Source organism: Carcharodon carcharias, chromosome 1, assembly GCF_017639515.1.
Source record: "Carcharodon carcharias isolate sCarCar2 chromosome 1, sCarCar2.pri, whole genome shotgun sequence".
In the NCBI taxonomy this organism is placed as follows: domain Eukaryota; kingdom Metazoa; phylum Chordata; class Chondrichthyes; order Lamniformes; family Lamnidae; genus Carcharodon; species Carcharodon carcharias.
Window position 1 is genome coordinate 157,358,663 of NC_054467.1, and position 19,441 is coordinate 157,378,103.

A 19,441-nucleotide genomic window follows, 5' to 3' on the forward strand; every position below is an offset into this window, starting at 1 on the left:
GTGTTGGCCTTCATGACTGAGTGCACCACCTACTCCACAGAGAGGCAGCTCCAGCGACAGAATCAAGGGTTGTCTCTACGGGTTCCTTTCAGGGCACTCTGGATGATGGCAGAAGTCCTGCACCCCTCTTCCAGTGATTGTGGCATCTGATGAGGCTGCACAACTGGGGAGATGCCAGTTGTGGCACTGGCCATTCTCTCTTTGTCGGGGTCAGCATACCAGGCACTGAGTGGATATTGGAGTCAAAGGAAAGGGTCATTTCAGACATCTGGGATGGAGGCAGCAGCCCTGGCATGAAGTGGTAGCAGTTATTTGGCAGCCTAGCTGAAGGAGCATTATATCAAAGCAGCCCTGGTGAACGTGCCTCCCTGGAGGTTACAAAGGTCTGCCTCCATGCCCTCAACATTCTCCTCATCGTGCTCCTCTTCAGACTCACTACTGGATTCATCATCTGTGGCCTGTGGAGCTGCGTGAAGAAATATTCCTCCAGTGGATCCTCCCTTGTCAGTACCAGATTGTGGAGAATGCAGCATGCAACCACTTGAGTGACCCCGCTCTGGGGGTTATTGTATTGCTCCCCCTGAATGATCCAGGTATCAGCAGCGAATCTTCAGAAGTCCTATGGTCCTCTCTATCATTGCCCTTGTGGAGGCATTTTTCCTGTTATAACGCTGTTCACCCTATGTTCTTGGGTGGCAGAGAGGTATCATAAGCCACTTTACAATGGATAGCCTATGTCACCCAGCAGCCATCCACCCGGGCTGGAGCACTGAAGAGCCTTTGCACCTGGGAGTGTCTCAGGAAGTAAGCTTCATGGGAGCTGCCTGGGTACCTGGCACAGACTTGTAGAATCTGCATCCTGTGGTCGCACACTATCTGCATGTTCATGGAGTGGAATCCCTTCCTGTTGATGAAAGCACAGGGCTCACCCGCTGGTGCCTTGATAGCCACCTGTGTCAGTATATTGCACCCTGGACATGGGGGAACCCAGCAATCGCTGCAAACCCTATGGCTCGCTCTGCCTGGCTGGCCTCAACTGTATAGTAATGAATGAAAGTCAATGCACGCCTGAACAAAGCATCTGAAACCAGTGTGACGCAACTGTGGACAGCTGATTGGGAGACTCCACAAAGATCTCCCACTGACTTCTGGAAGGAGCTGGAGGCATAGAAGTTGAGGGCCACCATGACCTTCAGAGCCACTGGCATGGGATGTCCACCCACACAGTTGGAGCTGATCTTAAGCCCAACGATCTGACAAATGGAGGTCACGGTCTCCCTTGAGAGGCGGTGCCACCTTCGGCATTGCACCTCAGACATATTGAGGTAGCTGCATCACTGCCTGTAAACCCTGGCAGCAGGATGGTGGCATCTTCTGCAGCCCCTTCCGCCTTGTATTATCTGCTGGCCCTGTGCCCCTTGTGCCCGCACTTCTCCTCCCACAGGTCACTCCCCTGGAAGCTGCATTGAAACACTTGGCCTCCTTTCCCTTCTGCCCCTCTCTTCCCCCTCAGAGGAGGTGCCTCCAGTGGAGACCACAATCCCTATTACCAGGGTTACAGAAGGCTGTCTGACACTTGGAAGGGTCCACACGGGCTGAATCTTCCGGGGTCTTTGGAGACACCAAGGAGGCCTGAAATGAAGCCTGGAAATGTAAACACTGAAGCCCTGAACAGAGATGAAGCTGCCAAGTACCAATACGTCACCAGCAGCAAAATATCTACCAAACTCCTCAGTTCTTACACTGGCAATGCTGCTAACCATTTTTATCCCGTCTGTGGATAAGGTTTTCTAAATTGTCGGCTGGCAGCCTGCTTGTTTTGCCCATGTGACGAGCGCGAAATCTCATGGATAAAATAAAATCGAGGCTAATTGCCTTTTTAATGGCTTTAACTGGCCTCTTAATTAATGGTGACCGAAATATCGTGTGAGTGTGCGATGACGTCGGGACACTCACCCAATGTCATCACGCATTACATTATGCTCGAGCAGGTCAGGCATGCGCCCACCCGCTCAGTGAAAAATCCTGCCCATAATCACCTCCCCACCTGCAGACTACATGGACTGCAGTGGGGCTATGAGGCAGCATCTCAGCACCTTGTGAAGGGCTTTTATGCACGAGTAGCACAGATGGTGGCCTTGCCATAGAGGCCCATGTCCCAGTTCACATTCAGTGAGGTGAGCATGGGGAGTAGAGGGTGCACTTACCCTGGCGGTATGGATGAGTACATTCATCCTTTTCCTGCTCTGTGAGGTGGTCCTCCTGTGTGAGAGGTTAGCACTCACCACTCTGCCGACTGCCCCAATACAGGGGGTAACAGTTTAATTAATTGTGCAATACCTTGGCCTTTCTTGGCTGCCTGATGCCTCATTACCGCCCTTATGGTTGAACCTTACTCCTTTATCAGTTGCCACTCTCCACATGCATGATGCAGAGCACTGGGTGTAGTTTCCACTTGTCTGCTAGACAGCAATGAGTATGCGATGTTATAGCGCCTAACCTCATGCTGCCAGCCTATTACATGTGAGGATGCTAGTCCGCAACTGAAGGTCTGGCTAGTGTGGCCTTATGGAATCCCTGTCAAAGAATCACAGAATCACACAGTGCAGAAGAGGCCCTTTGGCCCAACAAGTCTGCACTGACACGTGAGAAACAGCTGACCTACCTACCTAATCCCATTTACCAGCACTTGGCCTATGGCCTTGAATGCTATGACATGCCAAGTGCTCATCCAGGTACTTTTTAAAGGATATGAGGCAACTCGCCTCCAACACCCTCCCAGGCAGTGCATTCCAGACCGTCCTCACCCTCTGGGTAAAAAGGTTTTTCCTCACATCCCCCCTAAACCTCCTGCCCCTCACATTGAACTTATGTCCCCTTGTGACTGACCCTTCAACTAAGGGGAACAGCTGTTCCCTATCCACCCTTTCCATGCCCTTCATAATCTTGTACACCTCGATCAAGTCACCCCTCAGTCTTCTCTGTTCCAATGTAAACAACCCAATTCTATCCAACCTCTCTTCATAACTCAAATGTTTCATCCCAGGCAACATCCTGGTGAATCTCCTCTGCACCCCCTCCAGTGCAATCACATCCTCCCTATAATGTGGCAACCAGAACTGCACAGAATACTCCAGCTGTGGCCTCACCAGGTTTCTATACAATTCCAACATGACCTCCCTACTTTTGTAATCTATGCCTCAGTTGATAAAGGCAAGTGTCCAATATGCCTTTTTCACCACCCACTAGCGTGCCCCTCCACCTTCAGAAATCTATGGCAACACATGCCAAGGTCCCTTTGTTCCTCAGAACTTCCTAGTGTCATGCCGTTCATTGAATACTTCTTTGTCAAATTACTCCTTCCAAAGTGTATCACCTCACACTTTTCAGGGTTAAATTCCATCTGCTACTTATCTGCCCATTTAACCATCCCGTCTATATCTTCCAGTAGCCCAAAATACTCAACATCACTGTTAACCACCTGGCCAATCTTTGTGTCACTTGCAAACTTATTAATCCTACCCCCCACATAGTCATCTATGTTGTTTATATAAATGACAAATAATAGGGGACCCGGTACAGATCCCTGTGGTACCCCACTGGACACTGGCTTCCAGTCACTAAAGCATCTTTCTGTCATCACCCTTTGTCTCCTACAACTAAGCCAATTTTGAATCCACCTTATCAAATTACCCTGTATCCCATGTGCATTTGCCTTTTTTATAAGTCTCCCATGGGGGCCTTGACAAAGGCCTTGCTGAAATCCATATAAACTACATCAACTACACTACCCTCATGTACACACCTGGTCACCTCCTCAAAAAATTCAATCAAATTTGTTAGGCATGACCTCCCTCTGACAAAGCCATGCTGATTATCCCTGATCAAACCTTGCCTCTCCAAGTGGAGATAGATTCTCTCCTTCAGAATTTTCTCCAATAGTTTTCCTACCACTGACGTGAGACTCACTGGCCCATAGTTCCCTGGCTTATCTTTACAACCCTTCTTAAATAGCGGAACCATATTAGCTGTTCTCCAGTCCTCTGGCACCTCCCCTGTGGCCAGAGCAGAATTAAAAATTTGGGTCAGAGCCTCTGCGATCTCCTCCCTTACTTCCCTCAGCAGTCTGGAACACAAATCATCTGGACCTGGAGATTTGTACACTTTTAAGCCTGCCAACGCCTCCAATACCTTGTCACTCCCTGTATCAATTTGCTCAAGAACCTCGCAGCCTCTCTCCCTGAGTTCAATACCGTGACCCTCATTCTCTTGGGTGAAGATGGATGTGAAGACATCAATGCATTAGGCTTCTTTGTACACATCGCATTCTGCTAAAATGAAAATCTGAAAGGACTATAATGGAATGAGAGCAAAGCTCCTGCACATTTCCTGAGTGGTCTTCAATATTTATGAGGGTACTAAGTTACCCTCAAATGCAGTGTCGACATTGACTGGGCCACATCTCTTCCAGATGCCAAGGCAATACTGGACCTGAACTTGGGAAGCTCCCTACAAACGCAGGGTCATGAGTGCTTGTCAATGATCACACAATGGTACTTGCTAAAGCACCCTCTGTGCACACTAAGGTCACCAGACTCGCAGGCTTGCTTCCATGCTGTAGAGTGACAGATTACAGCATCCTGAAGAGCAATGTCATCCTGGGGTCTCAGTATCAGGATGAGGTCTGACCATTAATTATGCATAAGAGATGGCATTTGGAGAGATGCTGCTGTCTGGATTTAGATCTGTCCTCAGATGGTCAAGCAAGATGTAGTGACTGCTAATTTTCTTCCTTGAAGTGCCCTGCAATGCTCTAGGCATACTGCCATGATGTCTGCAGTGATGTTTCTGCCTCTTGAAGGCTGCCATTGCAGGTGAAACGTTGGCACAATGCTTGAAAGGAGAGCAACATGTCTACTTGTTTCAAATTGAGCACTTCAGAGTGAGTGTTGATGGAGTTCTTATCCCATCACAGAACAGCTACATGCTCCATAGGTGCTTTGCCTTCCAAGGGTGAGGCCACCATGACACATGGTTGTGACTACTCTGTCTGAGATTGATGTCCTTCATTGAGATGTTGAGGATTACCAAGAAGGTCTTAATGCCTACCCTGCATCGAAGGGATAGGTAAAATGCACTCGTATGGGCTAGTGCTAACCTTAATCTCCCTGGAACCTTGTCACTATAAGGGTCACAGAGGCACGTATGCCGCATCTTGCCCATGCAAAGCTCTCTTCCTGTGAGGTGTCATCATGCTCGCTCTCTTTGATGTCACCCCTTTTTGCATTCTTCTCATCCGTGGAGACTTGCAGCTCCTCCATTTCTCACATGGCAACTCATCCCACCTTTTGCAGTGCCAGAACGCTGCAGGGCACAGCAAACCACCATGATGTGGGACACCCTCTTTGGAGAGTACAGCCACCTGATCGGTCCAGGCATCTGAAACGCATCTTCAACATGCCAATAGTCTGCTCAATTAAGGACTGCGTTGTTGAATGAGCCATATTATACCTCTCCTCTGATGCAGTCTGTGGCCGCTGAATGGACATCATTAACCATGTCTTTAGGGGGTGCCCTTTATCAGCAATGAGCTAACCCTGAATCCACTAAGGACCCTTGAAGATCTGTGGCACTTGGGAGTGACTCAAGACATAAAAGTCATGCTAGCTCCTAAAGTACCTCACACACACCTACATTATCTACTTTTGGTGATCATAGATCAGCTGCGTGTTGAGAGAGTGGAAGCCTATTCTATTGATAAATTTTAATGGCTGCTGCCAGGGAGCTCTTAAGGCCACATACGTGCATTAAATCACACCTTGTACTTGTGAGAAGCTGGGGATTGCTGCAAATCTGACTGCTCTGGCAGCTGGGCTGGCTTCATCCATGGAGAACTGGATGTAATTGTGCATCTTATTGAAAAAGGCATTGGTGCCCTCCCTTATGCATTTATGAGTCAGGAACTGTGATACTTCATAGAGGTCTCCAGTGGAGCCCTGGAAAGAACTGCTTGCAAAAATGTTGGGTGCAGCAATCACCTTTAGAACCACCGACAATGGATGGTCCGTGTGGAGTCAGATCCTCCCAAAAAGGTGGCAGATATGATCCACCACATCCCTTGATAAGCAAAGACGTCTGCAGCACTGTCCTTCACTCATCTCCAAGCATGAGAGCTGTCTTCTCTATACCCTGGGTTACAACAAACACCTGCATGGAATTGGCCTCTCTTCTTCAGCATCGGGATATTCATGATGGGGCCCCACTGGCCCATGTTCCTCAGGGTGAGGCTCTTCCCTGAGCCCTGCTAGATGGCGACGGGCCCTTCTTCCCCTCCTCAGCCATATCCAAGCCATGAAGATGGCAGCATTGGCTGCAGCCTGCATTCTGCACTCCTTCTTGTCTCTGTGGACAAATAAGCTCGAGACACAATTGCACCTTACCCTGCAATGATCACTCTCCATCGCCAAGCTAGGAATCTATTGTGAAGGGCTTGCCATCCCAAAGTTGACCCTGCAGCGGAAGCACATTGTGAAGGATCACAGGTGGAAGAGCACCAGCTCCCCCCAGCCCCCTGACATGACAGCACATACACAAAGAGGTTTGGATCTGGGCGAGTACAACCATGTGCTAGCAACCTCAGTCAGGGCACAGTCAGGTGCCTTCTTTTGACTAAATTATGGGCCGGCCTTGCACTAATTTAATGACTGTAAGCATTTAGCCCTGTAAGCCATGAACATCCAAACTACAAAGTGTAAGGTTGTCGGGAGCTTGTCGCATATGTCCTGCAGCCATGCCCCCTTAATAATTTGATCCTTCTTCCCTTTCCACATTCCTCTGTGACTGGCAAATGGTCAATCAGACCAAATCAAATGGTGTCCCAAGTCCTAATGGATCCTTGCAGGAAAGCGCACCATGAGTTAAGATGCCCAAATCCTTCAATTGGCATCTTAACATCTCTCAGCTCAGCCTTGATCTCCATGTCTTCAGCAGGTAATTATTAGGGTGCCCCTTAATTGGCCCAATGCAATGACAAATTTGAACACTAACATTGGAAAAAAAATCACCAGGGGAGGAGCCTAGGGCTTGTGGGAGGAGTCGACTACTGCAATTAAGGGGCATGTGTCTGTGTCCACCCCTTCTACCCCTTGCTCCAGTCAGCCCCAACCACCCCATCCCATTCATGCCTCTGCCTTCCACTCCTTCTCTTTCCATTGGTCTTGCCTGACAGTGAGCAGCCTTGGTGCAGAATCGGAAGAGCCATGAGATTTGGCAGCAGTGAAGTTAAAGGTAGGTGAATGCTACTTGTATCAACATCGAAGTTTCAAATGAAGTGAAGGTCACCAGGTGTACACCACTCCTATATGGTCATGAATCAGACTGGTCTAATTATCCATTGGCGGGGCAATTAGATTTGGAGAGACAATGTGATTCTGGTGAGCTGGATTTTTTATGAGTATTCATGATATGGAATTGCACACAAATGTGGTGGTACCCGACATGGATCAGTGGGAAAAGTGACCTGCCATTAGGCTGCCATGAAAGTCGGGAAAGGAAAATGCCAACTTATTTTCCAGTTGACGGAAAACTGACCTTTGCCATTACGTCAAATTTGTGTTCCCTGCCTGCCACAATCCATCTCGCTGCCAGGACTGAAAAAATTTGTCTTCAAAGTCTTCTTCAGCACAGTTTAACCATTATTTCGGTGCTGTAGTTCTTCTGGGGCACAGTTTAACGTTACTTCAGAGATGGAAGAAGAAAGGCATTGCCTGTTCTGGCAGCACTGAAGGAAGCCCCGATCTTGGAAGATAAGAAACTTCCATGTTATCTCCACTGTTATTTTGTCAAGGTTATCTAACATCTTACACAATACATTCTACTTGGCTTATAAACACTGGTTGTTCATACCTTGTTAGGTCAGGCACAACTGAAGACCCTGTTATCATAAATTAAGAAATCAGAATATAGATATTTTAAGTAAAAGGGTTTCATGTCTCAAAACCCCCAAAATTTACAGCATCATAAGTAGGTTTGGTGAGCTAAGGCAGGCGAGGCTCCCCATAGCCAACATAACCTGAGAAAATTATTCCCATCATTTGCAAAACAAGGGATTGAAGTTTTGAAAAATAGGGACAGTGTTGAAATAGCATATGAACTTTGTGCAAATGTGTTAAATAGGCATTTACAGAAAGTCAGCTCTATGATTTCATTAGATTCTGCAACAGCTAAATTTCATGTTCAAAAAAATCAGTGAATTTTGATGTTTTAGATTATGGCTCATGTAATTTGGGAAACAAATTATAAGCAAGGACTGTCTCTCAGTGCAATATTTTCCCTCACTAATGAACAAAGCTACAAAAGGAAGCTGTTTCACCATTAATTCACTTATCAGACTAATTACACTATAATTATATTACAACAGTGTCTACACTTCAAAAAGTGCTTCATGGGCTGTAAAGTGCTTTGGGGTGTCCTGCCATTCTGAAAGGTGCTATATAAATGCATATCTTTCTTATTATTTGACTCAGATGGCTTCAATTCACTGGGCTCCAACCTCCCTATCACCCTCCCCCAGGAGGAGAGTGAAGAGGGAACCAAAGCCCACACATGTTCCGCAGCAACATCTAAACGAGAGTTTGCAGGGATGAGAAGGCGTCATTATCCCTCGAGCTGCTTCTCCTCCTCATCCTCCTTGGACACCTCTCTCTTCAGGACTTGGTGACCTGGCTTTGCCAGACATGTGGGAAGGAAAGGTACAACTTTAGAATAAAATGGGTCTCCATTTCAGGGATAGGGAGCAAGGCTGGGTCAGTGCAGGGTGTTGCCATGAAGCATTTTCAGGTACATAGGAACTCACTGCACCATGGCTTGATATCACCCACCTTAGCCTGTCACACAGGTAATGTACCATGGTAACCCAGAATTTGGAAGGCCTTCTCCTCATGGAGATCAGTTTCCAAAGGTACTCGTTGCTTTTCCACTCTCAAGCACTGTGCACCAACTTATCCTGCAATGACAAAAGAGAACGTAGTTGAGGCTTACAGTTGGCTGACTTTCTGTTGCAAAAGGTGCAGGTGTCAGGATACCAATTGTTTTGTGGATTGTATTAATTGTGTTATTGGTGAGTTTTGCAGGTGTACATATTCTTGGATTGGTTGATTATTTTCCCATCAACCAGCCTCCTCCCAGATCAACCTGCTGCTGCCAGACTGATTTTGTGGGGCGATATTTTATTGCCCGTTCGGCCAGCAGGACTTTCCAGTCCCATTGAAGTCAATGGGCATTTGAATGGCTCGCCGCATTTTATGGCCCCGTCCCTACCATGACAGGGCCATAAAATTCAACCTATGGTGCCACCATTAAAAACCTCTCTCTGCCTGATCAACACAAGTTAAAGGGGTTCTTCAACAGCAAGCTGCACAGTATCTGTTAAAGTGATCAGACACAGCCAACATTCCTGTTGTTGTTTGGAATCTGTGGCCAATCCTGCATTTTAAGGCCATCCTCCCTCTGCAAATAAAATGCAATGGGATGCTGACTTGAAAGACTTAGACATTTTAATTGCCTTACCTTGCCAGTCATGGCCAATTTATTGAACTTCCTACACTATTCAGGGTCCTGTTGGGTCACAGAGTACACACAGAGATCTAATGTCACCTCCCTCCAGGCATCTTGCCTAACATTACAGGGCTGGCTAAGCTTTGCTGCTACCAAGCAGTCTGTCCCTCCTCAGCCTCTTTCTGGCTGCCCCTTCCTCAGTGGATACCTCTGTGAAAATGGAGCCACCTTTAAGGTGCTGGAAACAACTTATAAAGTAATATTTTAGCAAAAGAGACTGAAGAAAGAAACAAAATGTTGCACTTACCCTCAACTCCCAAGCCTCACTCTGAGGATGCCACCTTTTATTGGGCTGTCAATGCTTCTTGGGTCCCGTCATTACTTACATCATCCCTGAGCTTGTTGTTTTATACTGGGTTTATACGGTAATGAAATTGTCATTTAATTTCATTATAAGTCCCCATCGGCAAGATCGGCACAGAGACTCATGTCAATCTTGCCATAACTCAATGGTTATACTAATCCACTAAATTCCAGGCTTAAATTCCTAGGCAAAAATGTACATCTATTTAGATTACATTAAAATAAATGAGCATTGAAAGCCTGGCAATAAAAACAGAAGATAATGGAAATGCAGCTCTTGGAACATAAAGTTACAGGAACAACTTTCAGCCATTTAGCTCATCAAGCCTGTCCTGCTGTCATTCAATGAGATCATAGCTTTCTAATTACATCATCTAAGTTGTTAATAAATGTGATGAATTGTTGAAGCTCCAATGCTCCTTGCTGGACACCTTGGGCCAAATGGCCTCCTTCTGCACTGTAACAATTCTGTGACATCCTGCCAATTGGAGTATCTGCCCATTATCCCTACACTCTGTCTCTTGTTACCCAGCCATTTCCTAGGCAGGCTAATAATTTACCTTCAATTCCATGGGTTTCAACTTTAGCTAATAGTCTTTTATGAGTGACTTTATCAAATGCCTCCTGGAAGTCCATGGGCTGCATTTTACAGGTAACATTGAAGTCCCACTGCTGGGGCAAAAAACTTTAGCAGGCGGCAGGACAAGGATGCAGCAATTTGCCAATGGCAGCCACCAGGTTCATCCAACTGAGGATGGTGACCTGCCCCCAAAAGAGGCCAACCCAAATAAAGGCAGGCAGATCAGCAGCATTAGCAGCACCATCGCTAGTGGTCAGTGCTGAGACTGTATCCCCAAAGGTAGGGTGATTCAATGGTAAGCTGTGTTGATGAGCCAGGAGGCTTTTTTTGTGGAGGGCAGCTCCAGGAAAGCAGATCCTAGCAATAAGGTGCCGGGCCATGGTGCATGGGCTGCATTGTTGCCATGAAGGCAACCATTGCTCTCGAGGGTCCTCATGGGGGGCCATGGACCATGGAGTACTGATAAAAATGGACCCCACCCTCCCCACAAACATTCACTGTCCACTACTTTAGTCACTGGGCATACAACGTACCTTGTGGGACTCTCAATTCAGTTTAAAAAAAGATGCTGACAAGAATCTTACCGGCCCCCAGAAGGTGGGAAGGGAGATGGCTGGGGAGTGGCAGTAAAATCAATGGGAGCTGTGTCGGATCAATTCCCCACTGAGGTTCCGCTGTTGGGGAATTTTACTGACAGTGGGAACATGATCAGAGACACTCCCCCACCTACCCACAGTCACCCACACCCACATCCTGGTGCCCCCCCTCCCCCCACTCCCCCCATATTAAGGGCCATTTTACCAGGTCAACGTTTTGCCAAAATTGGATCAACTGCTCGCCACATGAGGGGGCTGCCAACTAAATGGAAGCGTGCTCCCGGCAGCAACCCAAGAGGATTTTTTTTTTAAGCAAAGAGGTTGCTGTGGACAGGGAAGGCAGCCCCCAGCAATCTCCTCAGAGGTGTTTTCCTTCCATCACTAGCAAATTTATGCTTGCTTTAAGTTTCTTCAGAAATGCAGCAGATCTCCAGTCTGCCTCAGCAGTGGCCATTGTTCCTGAGCCGTTAGCCCTCTGATTGAGCTGGCAGCTCTGAAGAGTGAGCTACCATTCTGAATGGGACAACTCCAGCAGCAGATTTAATTGGATGCCAACCATAAAATTGAGAGTAAAGTCCCACCCGCCGACCGGTTGATGCCGGGCCTTCCACAGAATCAGCAAAAATTCTTTCCCCTATATCTCCCCCTAATTAACCTGCACCTCTCTATAAGGTATGAACAAAGTCTGGAGTGAACTGTCCAGATACTGCTGCCCCTCCCTTACGTGTCGAAGTGTCTCCGACTTGCACTCAAGCTCAATGGTTGGAATTTTCCAGCCTCTCCTGCCAGCGTGATCTTCCAGTCCCGCCTAAGTCAATGGACGTTTGAATGGCTCACTGCATCCGCCATGAGGATGTTGCAGGTCTTTTTCTTTTACTTCTACATGCTAACTTAAAAGAAGTGCTAAAATATTGGACCAAAATTTTAAATACTTACTGTCTCAAGCTTACATTATCCATTAGAATTGTTGGAGAAAAAGAGCAGCACCTCTTTCCTCCCCTGTACCAAATTCCCATTCTCACCAAATTCCCAAACTTTTCCAATCTCTTTACGAAGCACTTTTAAAAATTCTTTCACATGATGTAGGTGTCATTGACCGGGATGGCATTTGTTGCCCATCCCTAGTTGCCCTTGAGAGGTTGGTGGTGAGTTGCCTACTTGAACTGCTGCAGTCTATGCACCCCACAATGTTATTAGGAAGAGAGTTCCAGGAGTTTGACCCAGCAACAGTGATGGAACGGTGATATATTTCTGGGTCAGGGTGGTGAGTGGCTTGGAGGGGAACTTGCAGGTAGTAGTATTCCCATGCATCTGCTGCCGTTAACCTTCTAGGTGGTAGAGGTCACAGGTTTGGAAGGTGCTGTCAAAGGAGCCTTGGTGAATTGCTGCAGTGTATCTTGTAGATGGAACACACTACTGCTACTGTGCATCAGATGGACAAATTTCATGTTTAAGATGGTAGATGGCGTGTGGACTGTTTTGTCTGGATGATGTTGAGCTTCTTAAAGTTGCAGCCGCATTCACCCAGGCAAGAGGAGTGTATTCCATCACACTCCTGACTTGTGCCTTGTATTGGTGGACAGGTTTTGGGAAGTCAGGATGTGAGTTACTCGCCATAGAATGCCCAGTATTTATGTGGCGAGTCCAGTTCAGTTTCTGGTAAATGGTAAACTCCAGGATGTTGATAGTGGAGGATTCAGCAATGGTGATACCGTTGAATGTCGAGGGGCGATTGTTACATTCTCTTTTGTTGGAAATGATCATTGCCTGGCACTTGTATGGCGTGAATGTGACTTACCACTTATCAGCCCAAGCCTTGAAATTGTCCAAGTCTTGCTGTATATGGACACAAACTGCTTCACCTGAGCTTCGCAAATGGGACTGAACATTGCGCAATCATCAGTGAACATCCCCGCTTCTGACCTTTTACAGCCATTGAACTGCCATAAACAGGATTTATGGCCTGATTTCACGACTTTCATATGGCAGAAACCAGCAGACTAGGAGATGCAGATACTTTCCAGTTTGGAGCTCCAACACATCCTTTTAATAAATCAAAAATTGTGAGCTGGAGTTGCCCAATATCTGCTCATGAGACCTGTTGACGGCATCAGAATGAATGATCTTTCCTAACAGTACAGAAAGAAATGGGTTCTTGCGCTTTGTTGATTGGAGCCAGGCCACAATTGCTTTGGATGATGGCTTGAGCATCTCAGAACTAAAGTAATGTGTTTTGCTCTTTTCTTTGAAAAGTTGTTTGGAACAGAAAGTAGATGTCTATGTGAGGCTGGGGGCGGGAAGTCTCGGAACTTCATAAAACCCACTTTAACAAATCAAGTTTTCAAACACTGTATTTATTTTTATTTTTCTGCATTTAATTGACCAGATAGACTGAATCTAAATGCAGTAACAAACAGGAAAGGTGTGAAGCTTTTGTGCATCTTTATATCCTCCTATCTTTTTTTCCCATACAATTGCCCAACTCCCATTTACCAGTAGGCGCTCACATTCATAAGATGATAGCTACATACCTTCTTGTTTGTTATTGCCAGCTGACATATGTATTCCTATTAGATACAATGTATACTGTACATATATTTTTGAAAATTTTAGTGTAATTTTTATACAAAATGTTACAAATTTACAGGAGTGACTAAAAAAATTAATATATACATAGAGTAGTTACTTTTATTAAGTAGCATAAATAATGAATCAACTAAAATATTTGTTCGACAACCTATTCTAACACAGTTTAGTTCTTCTGAATATGCTTATATACTTTTATTTATTAGGGTAATTTTACTTGTTGCTAACAAGCAACATGCGACATGAACACATTCATGAACATTCCTGGCTGTAAAAAGGTTTACTTTCCAGTTCTCATCCTCAGACAGAAATTCACTGGCCCTAAAAGTCTTGGGATGTGATCCTGGCAGTCACACCTACTGGTGCCCTCTAACGTTGACCCCACTAGTTTGCAGAGACTGCAGGAGGGCACCACATTTGCATGGATCAAGCAGGCAGGTGTACCTGCCACTGTGAGTACACCTGCCTGCTCCATGCAGTCAGAAAGTCTTGTGCCTGCCTTCTTCTACGAGGGAAAGTTGGGGGGGAGGGGGTTGCCCACTCCCTGCCTCTGATCACCTCCCCACCACCCCCCCACCACCAATCTCAATCATTCTCCCCTAAGTCTGGGGTGTAAGGGGAACTAGCCTGGCCATCCTTCATCTGCTGGAGTCAACTTGCACCTTTCTGGAGGCTAGTTTTCCTGTTTTCAATTTGTGCACTGGCCTGCCATATGTGCCAGGTCCCCACCAAGACAGAGAAGTGAGAATTCCTGATGGTGGAAATCCCTGCTCCTTGCTCTTCTGCCCCAAACACCCCTTCTCTAATGACATTTGTCTTGTAAAGGTCGAGCAGAGGCTCTGCCTCTTACAAAGCATGTAGAAAAACTCTGGAAATGGTGGTGCCCTTGTGTAATAGGGTCCCTGCCAAGTTTCAATGAGTTTCAGTAGGCACAGCAGAAGACCAACAGAACCACAACAGATTATCAGCAGCCAGTATCTTTAAGAAAGGCCTCATCAGTTTCAAATATTTCACCCTTAAACGTATATATGCATAGTCACAAAGTAAAGTAGCAAAACACGAAAATACCCAGTAATAAACATATGAAATTAAATGCCAAGTTTGAAAAGTTGTGTACATAGGTTCTGAACAGATCTTGCATCTAAATATGCAATACCTTGTTAAACATATTATATATATTTATATATTTAAGATGGGCAACTTGCGTCTTGCTAAGGTAAGTCTGATGATATGGATGTATTGTGATTAGTCAATCCCAAAGTCCAGCTGAATTTATCAGTAACAGTATCGAAATTCTGTGGTAACTATAGAAACTGCATCCAAAACTAATGTTTCATCAGTTATACTGAATTGTATGTTCAGGTTTGCCTAGATTTTTTACTTTGGACCTTCTGTTTTACCGATTTAAATCATGTATCCCAGATCCGCTCTGAAGCCAATTATCACCCAAAACTCAAAATTGGCCCCATACTCTGTAGACATCCTGATTGGTATCCAGAACTGGTCTAATGATGGACCTTACAAAATTTGCTTCAGTAAGCACATTCCATCTTGAGCCTATTTGAAACCCATTTGTGTGTTTCAGCCTCCTCATAAACTGCAACCATTTGAAAGTGCAGGCTAATGAGTCATAAACATCTCTGTCACAAGACACTACCACCTAACCAACTAAACCACTATTGAGTTTGATAAATTTAAAATGATATTGGACTGGATATTAACTTGGAGGCAGATAGGGAGGTTGCTTTGAAGTTGGGTGAAGCAGGTAAACTGAGCCCAGCAGGTAAGTGGAAACAGTCTCATGGATCTGACCGTCCTCACCTCCCTTTAGCTGTCAGGTTTCCCAAGGCCTGGAAAACAAGGCCTTCCAGGGTTAAGTGTAAAACAGTGGTTAAATATGAGGCATGCATGCTCATTATAATATTTAAATTGCCAAAATGTGTCCTGGGAGTCCATTGGTTGCCATTGCGTCCCCCCTATTTCCCAGTCCTGCCTCAATTAAAACAGGAAATGGCCGGTTTGGAAGCAAGTCGTGGATGGGATTCCAATTTTTAACATTTTAAGATCCCACTAGACCCAAACCTGCTTGTTTTTGGGGAATTAAAATTACCCCCATTGTTTCTGGATCTGAGTCTCTAAAGGGTTGAAGTAAATGAGAATGGCACACTGTTAATTTAGATCTAAGCTAAATTTGAGTTATTATCACATCTGTTGGAAGTACTAACTTAAAGAATTCCTAAACAGCTATTTCTGAACTGTTTTATTTTTACTTTTCACCATTTGCAGCACGGAAGGATAAACATTACCATACTATTGTCAGGATCGCACAAAAGTACATCTGATCAAGAGACCTGCAGTCCTATTATTTTATCCATCCTTCACTTAGCTCATTGCAGAAAAACATGTCAAAAACAATAAAACATCTTAAAGGTTTGCCAATGATCATTGGCTTTTAACTCGTCTGCAAACACAGTTGCTAAAATATTTACCTCTCAACCAGTTGGCTACATGCCTGCTGATTCCCAATGCCATCTTTCTCTGAAGGCAGCTGCTTTTGTTGGATGCAAACTGTGGCCAAATTTGCTTTATCTTTTTGCATTGGAAGTCAAACATAATTTAATTGACAACTTTTCAAACCTGGTTTTTAATCCATGAGGGTCAATAAGTTTGATAAGAGGCCTAATAACCCTTAGCTACAGTTAACAAGACATACAGCTCATCTCTTATAAGTAGAAAAAATGTTTTCATTTTACATAAAGCAAGAGACATAGGGTACAAAAGCACAGCTTTTGTCATTTTGGCAATATTGCAATTTTACAAACATTTGCATAGAATGTGTAAGAAAATAGTTTCCTTTATCATTCAGATTAAATTTTTCATACATAAAGAAAATGTAGTTTAATGAGATCAGTAAAGAAAGCAAGGAAAATGGCTAGCAGGCCTGGTGTGACACATAAAAGATTACCTGTGATGTCCTTCAGGGATGAGCGTAAATCCAAGACTGCCATTAAGTGGTTCAATAGAACCAGGCCAAAACCAAGCTTTGCTAGGTTCAGGGAGCACCACATTTTTCAAATGTCACTGAGCAAGAGAGAAAACAACAATTTAAGTAGTTGAAATTTGGCCTTATTTGGGGCTGCAGGCCCTGAATATACTAGGTACAGTCTGGCCAGATGGTATCCTCTGGGCTTTTTTCACTGGATTTAGGAAATGGATGTTCGCTCATCCCCTAATATGTCCTTAAGAATCTCTTGATGCTGTCTTACTGGTTAGTAGCAGCTGCTTTGTGCAGTGTTTGGAGTTTACATCACATGGTCAATTCTTTGGTTTATACCACGTCACTAAAGAAAACCCAATAACACAAAACCATTGTTTTACCATCAATGCTATGAGAGGCTCTGGGAAGTTACAGTTGACATGATTTCTTTCTCACATTGAAAAAAAAGACAAGAATGAACAAACTGGTCCATTCCTTCCCAAATGAATGACATGCAAATACCACATTATATTTAAATGCTCGATCAAAACTACTTAGGAATTTCTTGAACTCCCATTTGGTGCTATATGGTAAAACCAGAGTCCATTTAGATGTTGAAAAGGGAAATAAAGTTTTGAGAAATGACTTATTATCAGATTTGTGGTATTAAATATTCAATTTTTTCATTATCAGGTCCTGCTAACAATAAAAAAAACTATGTGCTTTACTTAGATTAGCAAAGGCACCTGTGTATTTCTCCCCTTTCTGGAAAAGGTTGGTATCCAGATTCTCCTGGTACAGGCAGATCTATTCACTGACAGTTTACACACCGGCTGGTCCACTCCCATTGGAAAGGTCACAACGTCCTACTACTGTGCGGCAATATTGTGGTTCCTGATTCACCATGAGAGTCAAAACAGATGCCAAGGGACAGTATCGAAAAGGCTTTTACGGTGGTAGAATTGCAACAGCGTCCACAGATTTAAATCCGCAAACAGGTGTTGCTGTTCGACTGACAGGTGGAACCTGCCGCTGCTGGAGATAGAAAGAGTTTGCCATTGGGACACACGCATACTTCGTAGACAGTCTGACGTAGGTTTGAAGAACTGGCTGAGGATGAAGAGGCGGAGACCTGGGGGATATTTCCCAATCGGATTGTCTTTGCATTTAAAAAAATCTGAAGGAAAGAGATGAAAAGAGAAACCTCACTCACTATATCCTGCAATAATGGTAAGGTCCCAGTAATGTAGATAAAAGCAAAATACTGCAGATGCTGGAAAACTGAAATAAAAACAAAAATAGCTGGAAAAACTCAGCAGGTCTGACAGCATCTGCAGAGAGGAACACAGTGAATGTTTCGAGTCCGTATGACTCTTCATCAGAGTCTTCATCATGAAGAGTCATACGGACTCGAAATGTTAACTGTGTTCCGCTCTGCAGATGCTGTCAGACCTGCTGAATTTTTCCAGCTATTTTTGTTTTTGCCCTAGCAATGTAGACCGGATATGTGTGATGTTTATTAAATAATTCAACTAAACAAAATGAACATTTTGTCCATTTAATTCATGTTGCTATACAGAATGGCCCCTGTGTGGAAAAATTGACAAAATTCAAATCGCACAAATGTGGGGCTGGATTTTCTGGCCCCACCAGCAGTGGACATTGTCGCAGGCCGAACGGGAAGGCCACTCTCCAAATTTTCACATCCCACCCGTGACAATGCCTGGGACCAGAAAATCTCGGCCATAGTTTTACAATGGTGAACTTATCTTCAGGGCTCTATTGTGAAAGACAAAACAGATTCAAGAATCTGAGTTCAATTTATTTCTTGTCTAATGTTGGATAAGTTTTGTTCTTTATTCAGATTTTGATTACAGAGCTCTCATTAAATATTCTCTTGCAACACGCAGCCATGAATTTAATGAGAGCCAGTGGCACAATTCCTATGCAGGTTGTCCACGAGAGCAGAGTTTCATTAGGGAAATCAGGTAGGATCTAAATTTGCTGTCTTCTGGCCAAGGCAGTAAGGTTCTGATGGTGCTTGGATGGGACGATATTTCCATCCACCCAAAATATGGACCATGCTGTCAGATGGGGCAGGGCTGGGGAAAGAACTGGCCACACTGCAAGTTTCCTCAGCCCAGCTGGACTCCCCCAGGTTGAAGCTGAACTATAGGTTTGTTCAATAGCATCAAGTGGCCTGGGCTCTGGCCTGGACCTCCAATAAAATCATTGATTCATTTTACAAATGTAGAGTTAGGTGGATAATTAGACAGATCAGCCTTCAAAGAGCTGAGACTACAGTTTTGACTGGAACAGTTGTTCCATGAAGTTAAATTGCTTTTGGACTAACTGGCCATAGGTGCAAGATGACTAACAGTCAGAAGTAACTTGTTCTTAAAATAACTAACAAAAGGAAGAACAGTCTGAGATTTGAAGCTGTCAACATCATTATCTCTCGTCCCTCCTCTATAGCTGTTGTGTGGACTGAGAACTCTTGTTATTTGTTGAAATACAATCAATTATAATCCTTTTGACTATTTTCCAGTATTAAGCTCTGCTAGATTGCAGCTTAATATTTAAAGTTTGCTAGGTTACAGCTTTATTTCTCCTCTGTTAGAATGAGCAAAAAGAATGATATTGAGCCTAGGTTTTATTTATAATTAGAACTTGCATTGTTGTCAAGGTCTACGGGGTGAGCCATCAGTAGTCAGGAACAGAAAATGCTTATGGTAAGGCTAAAAGGCAAAGAAGACGGCTTGGGGGAGAGGGTGGTGGTGTGGG

General features: G+C 44.7%; 1 protein-coding gene across 1 annotated transcript in view; it reads right to left on the reverse strand.

Annotated features, from left to right (window-relative positions):
• Nucleotides 1-4,695: 4,695 nt before the first annotated feature.
• LOC121275607 (zeta-sarcoglycan-like) overlaps nucleotides 4,696-19,441 on the reverse strand; it is a 729,694-nt gene continuing 714,948 nt past the window's right edge. Inside the window, exons 7-11 of the mRNA XM_041183079.1 lie at nucleotides 17,654-17,834; nucleotides 16,170-16,269; nucleotides 6,208-6,402; nucleotides 5,826-6,006; nucleotides 4,696-4,893 (exon numbers count right to left, since the gene is read on the reverse strand). Of these exons, the coding sequence (XP_041039013.1) occupies nucleotides 4,696-4,893; nucleotides 5,826-6,006; nucleotides 6,208-6,402; nucleotides 16,170-16,269; nucleotides 17,654-17,834 (855 nt within the window). The remainder of the gene's footprint in view (nucleotides 4,894-5,825; nucleotides 6,007-6,207; nucleotides 6,403-16,169; nucleotides 16,270-17,653; nucleotides 17,835-19,441) is intronic.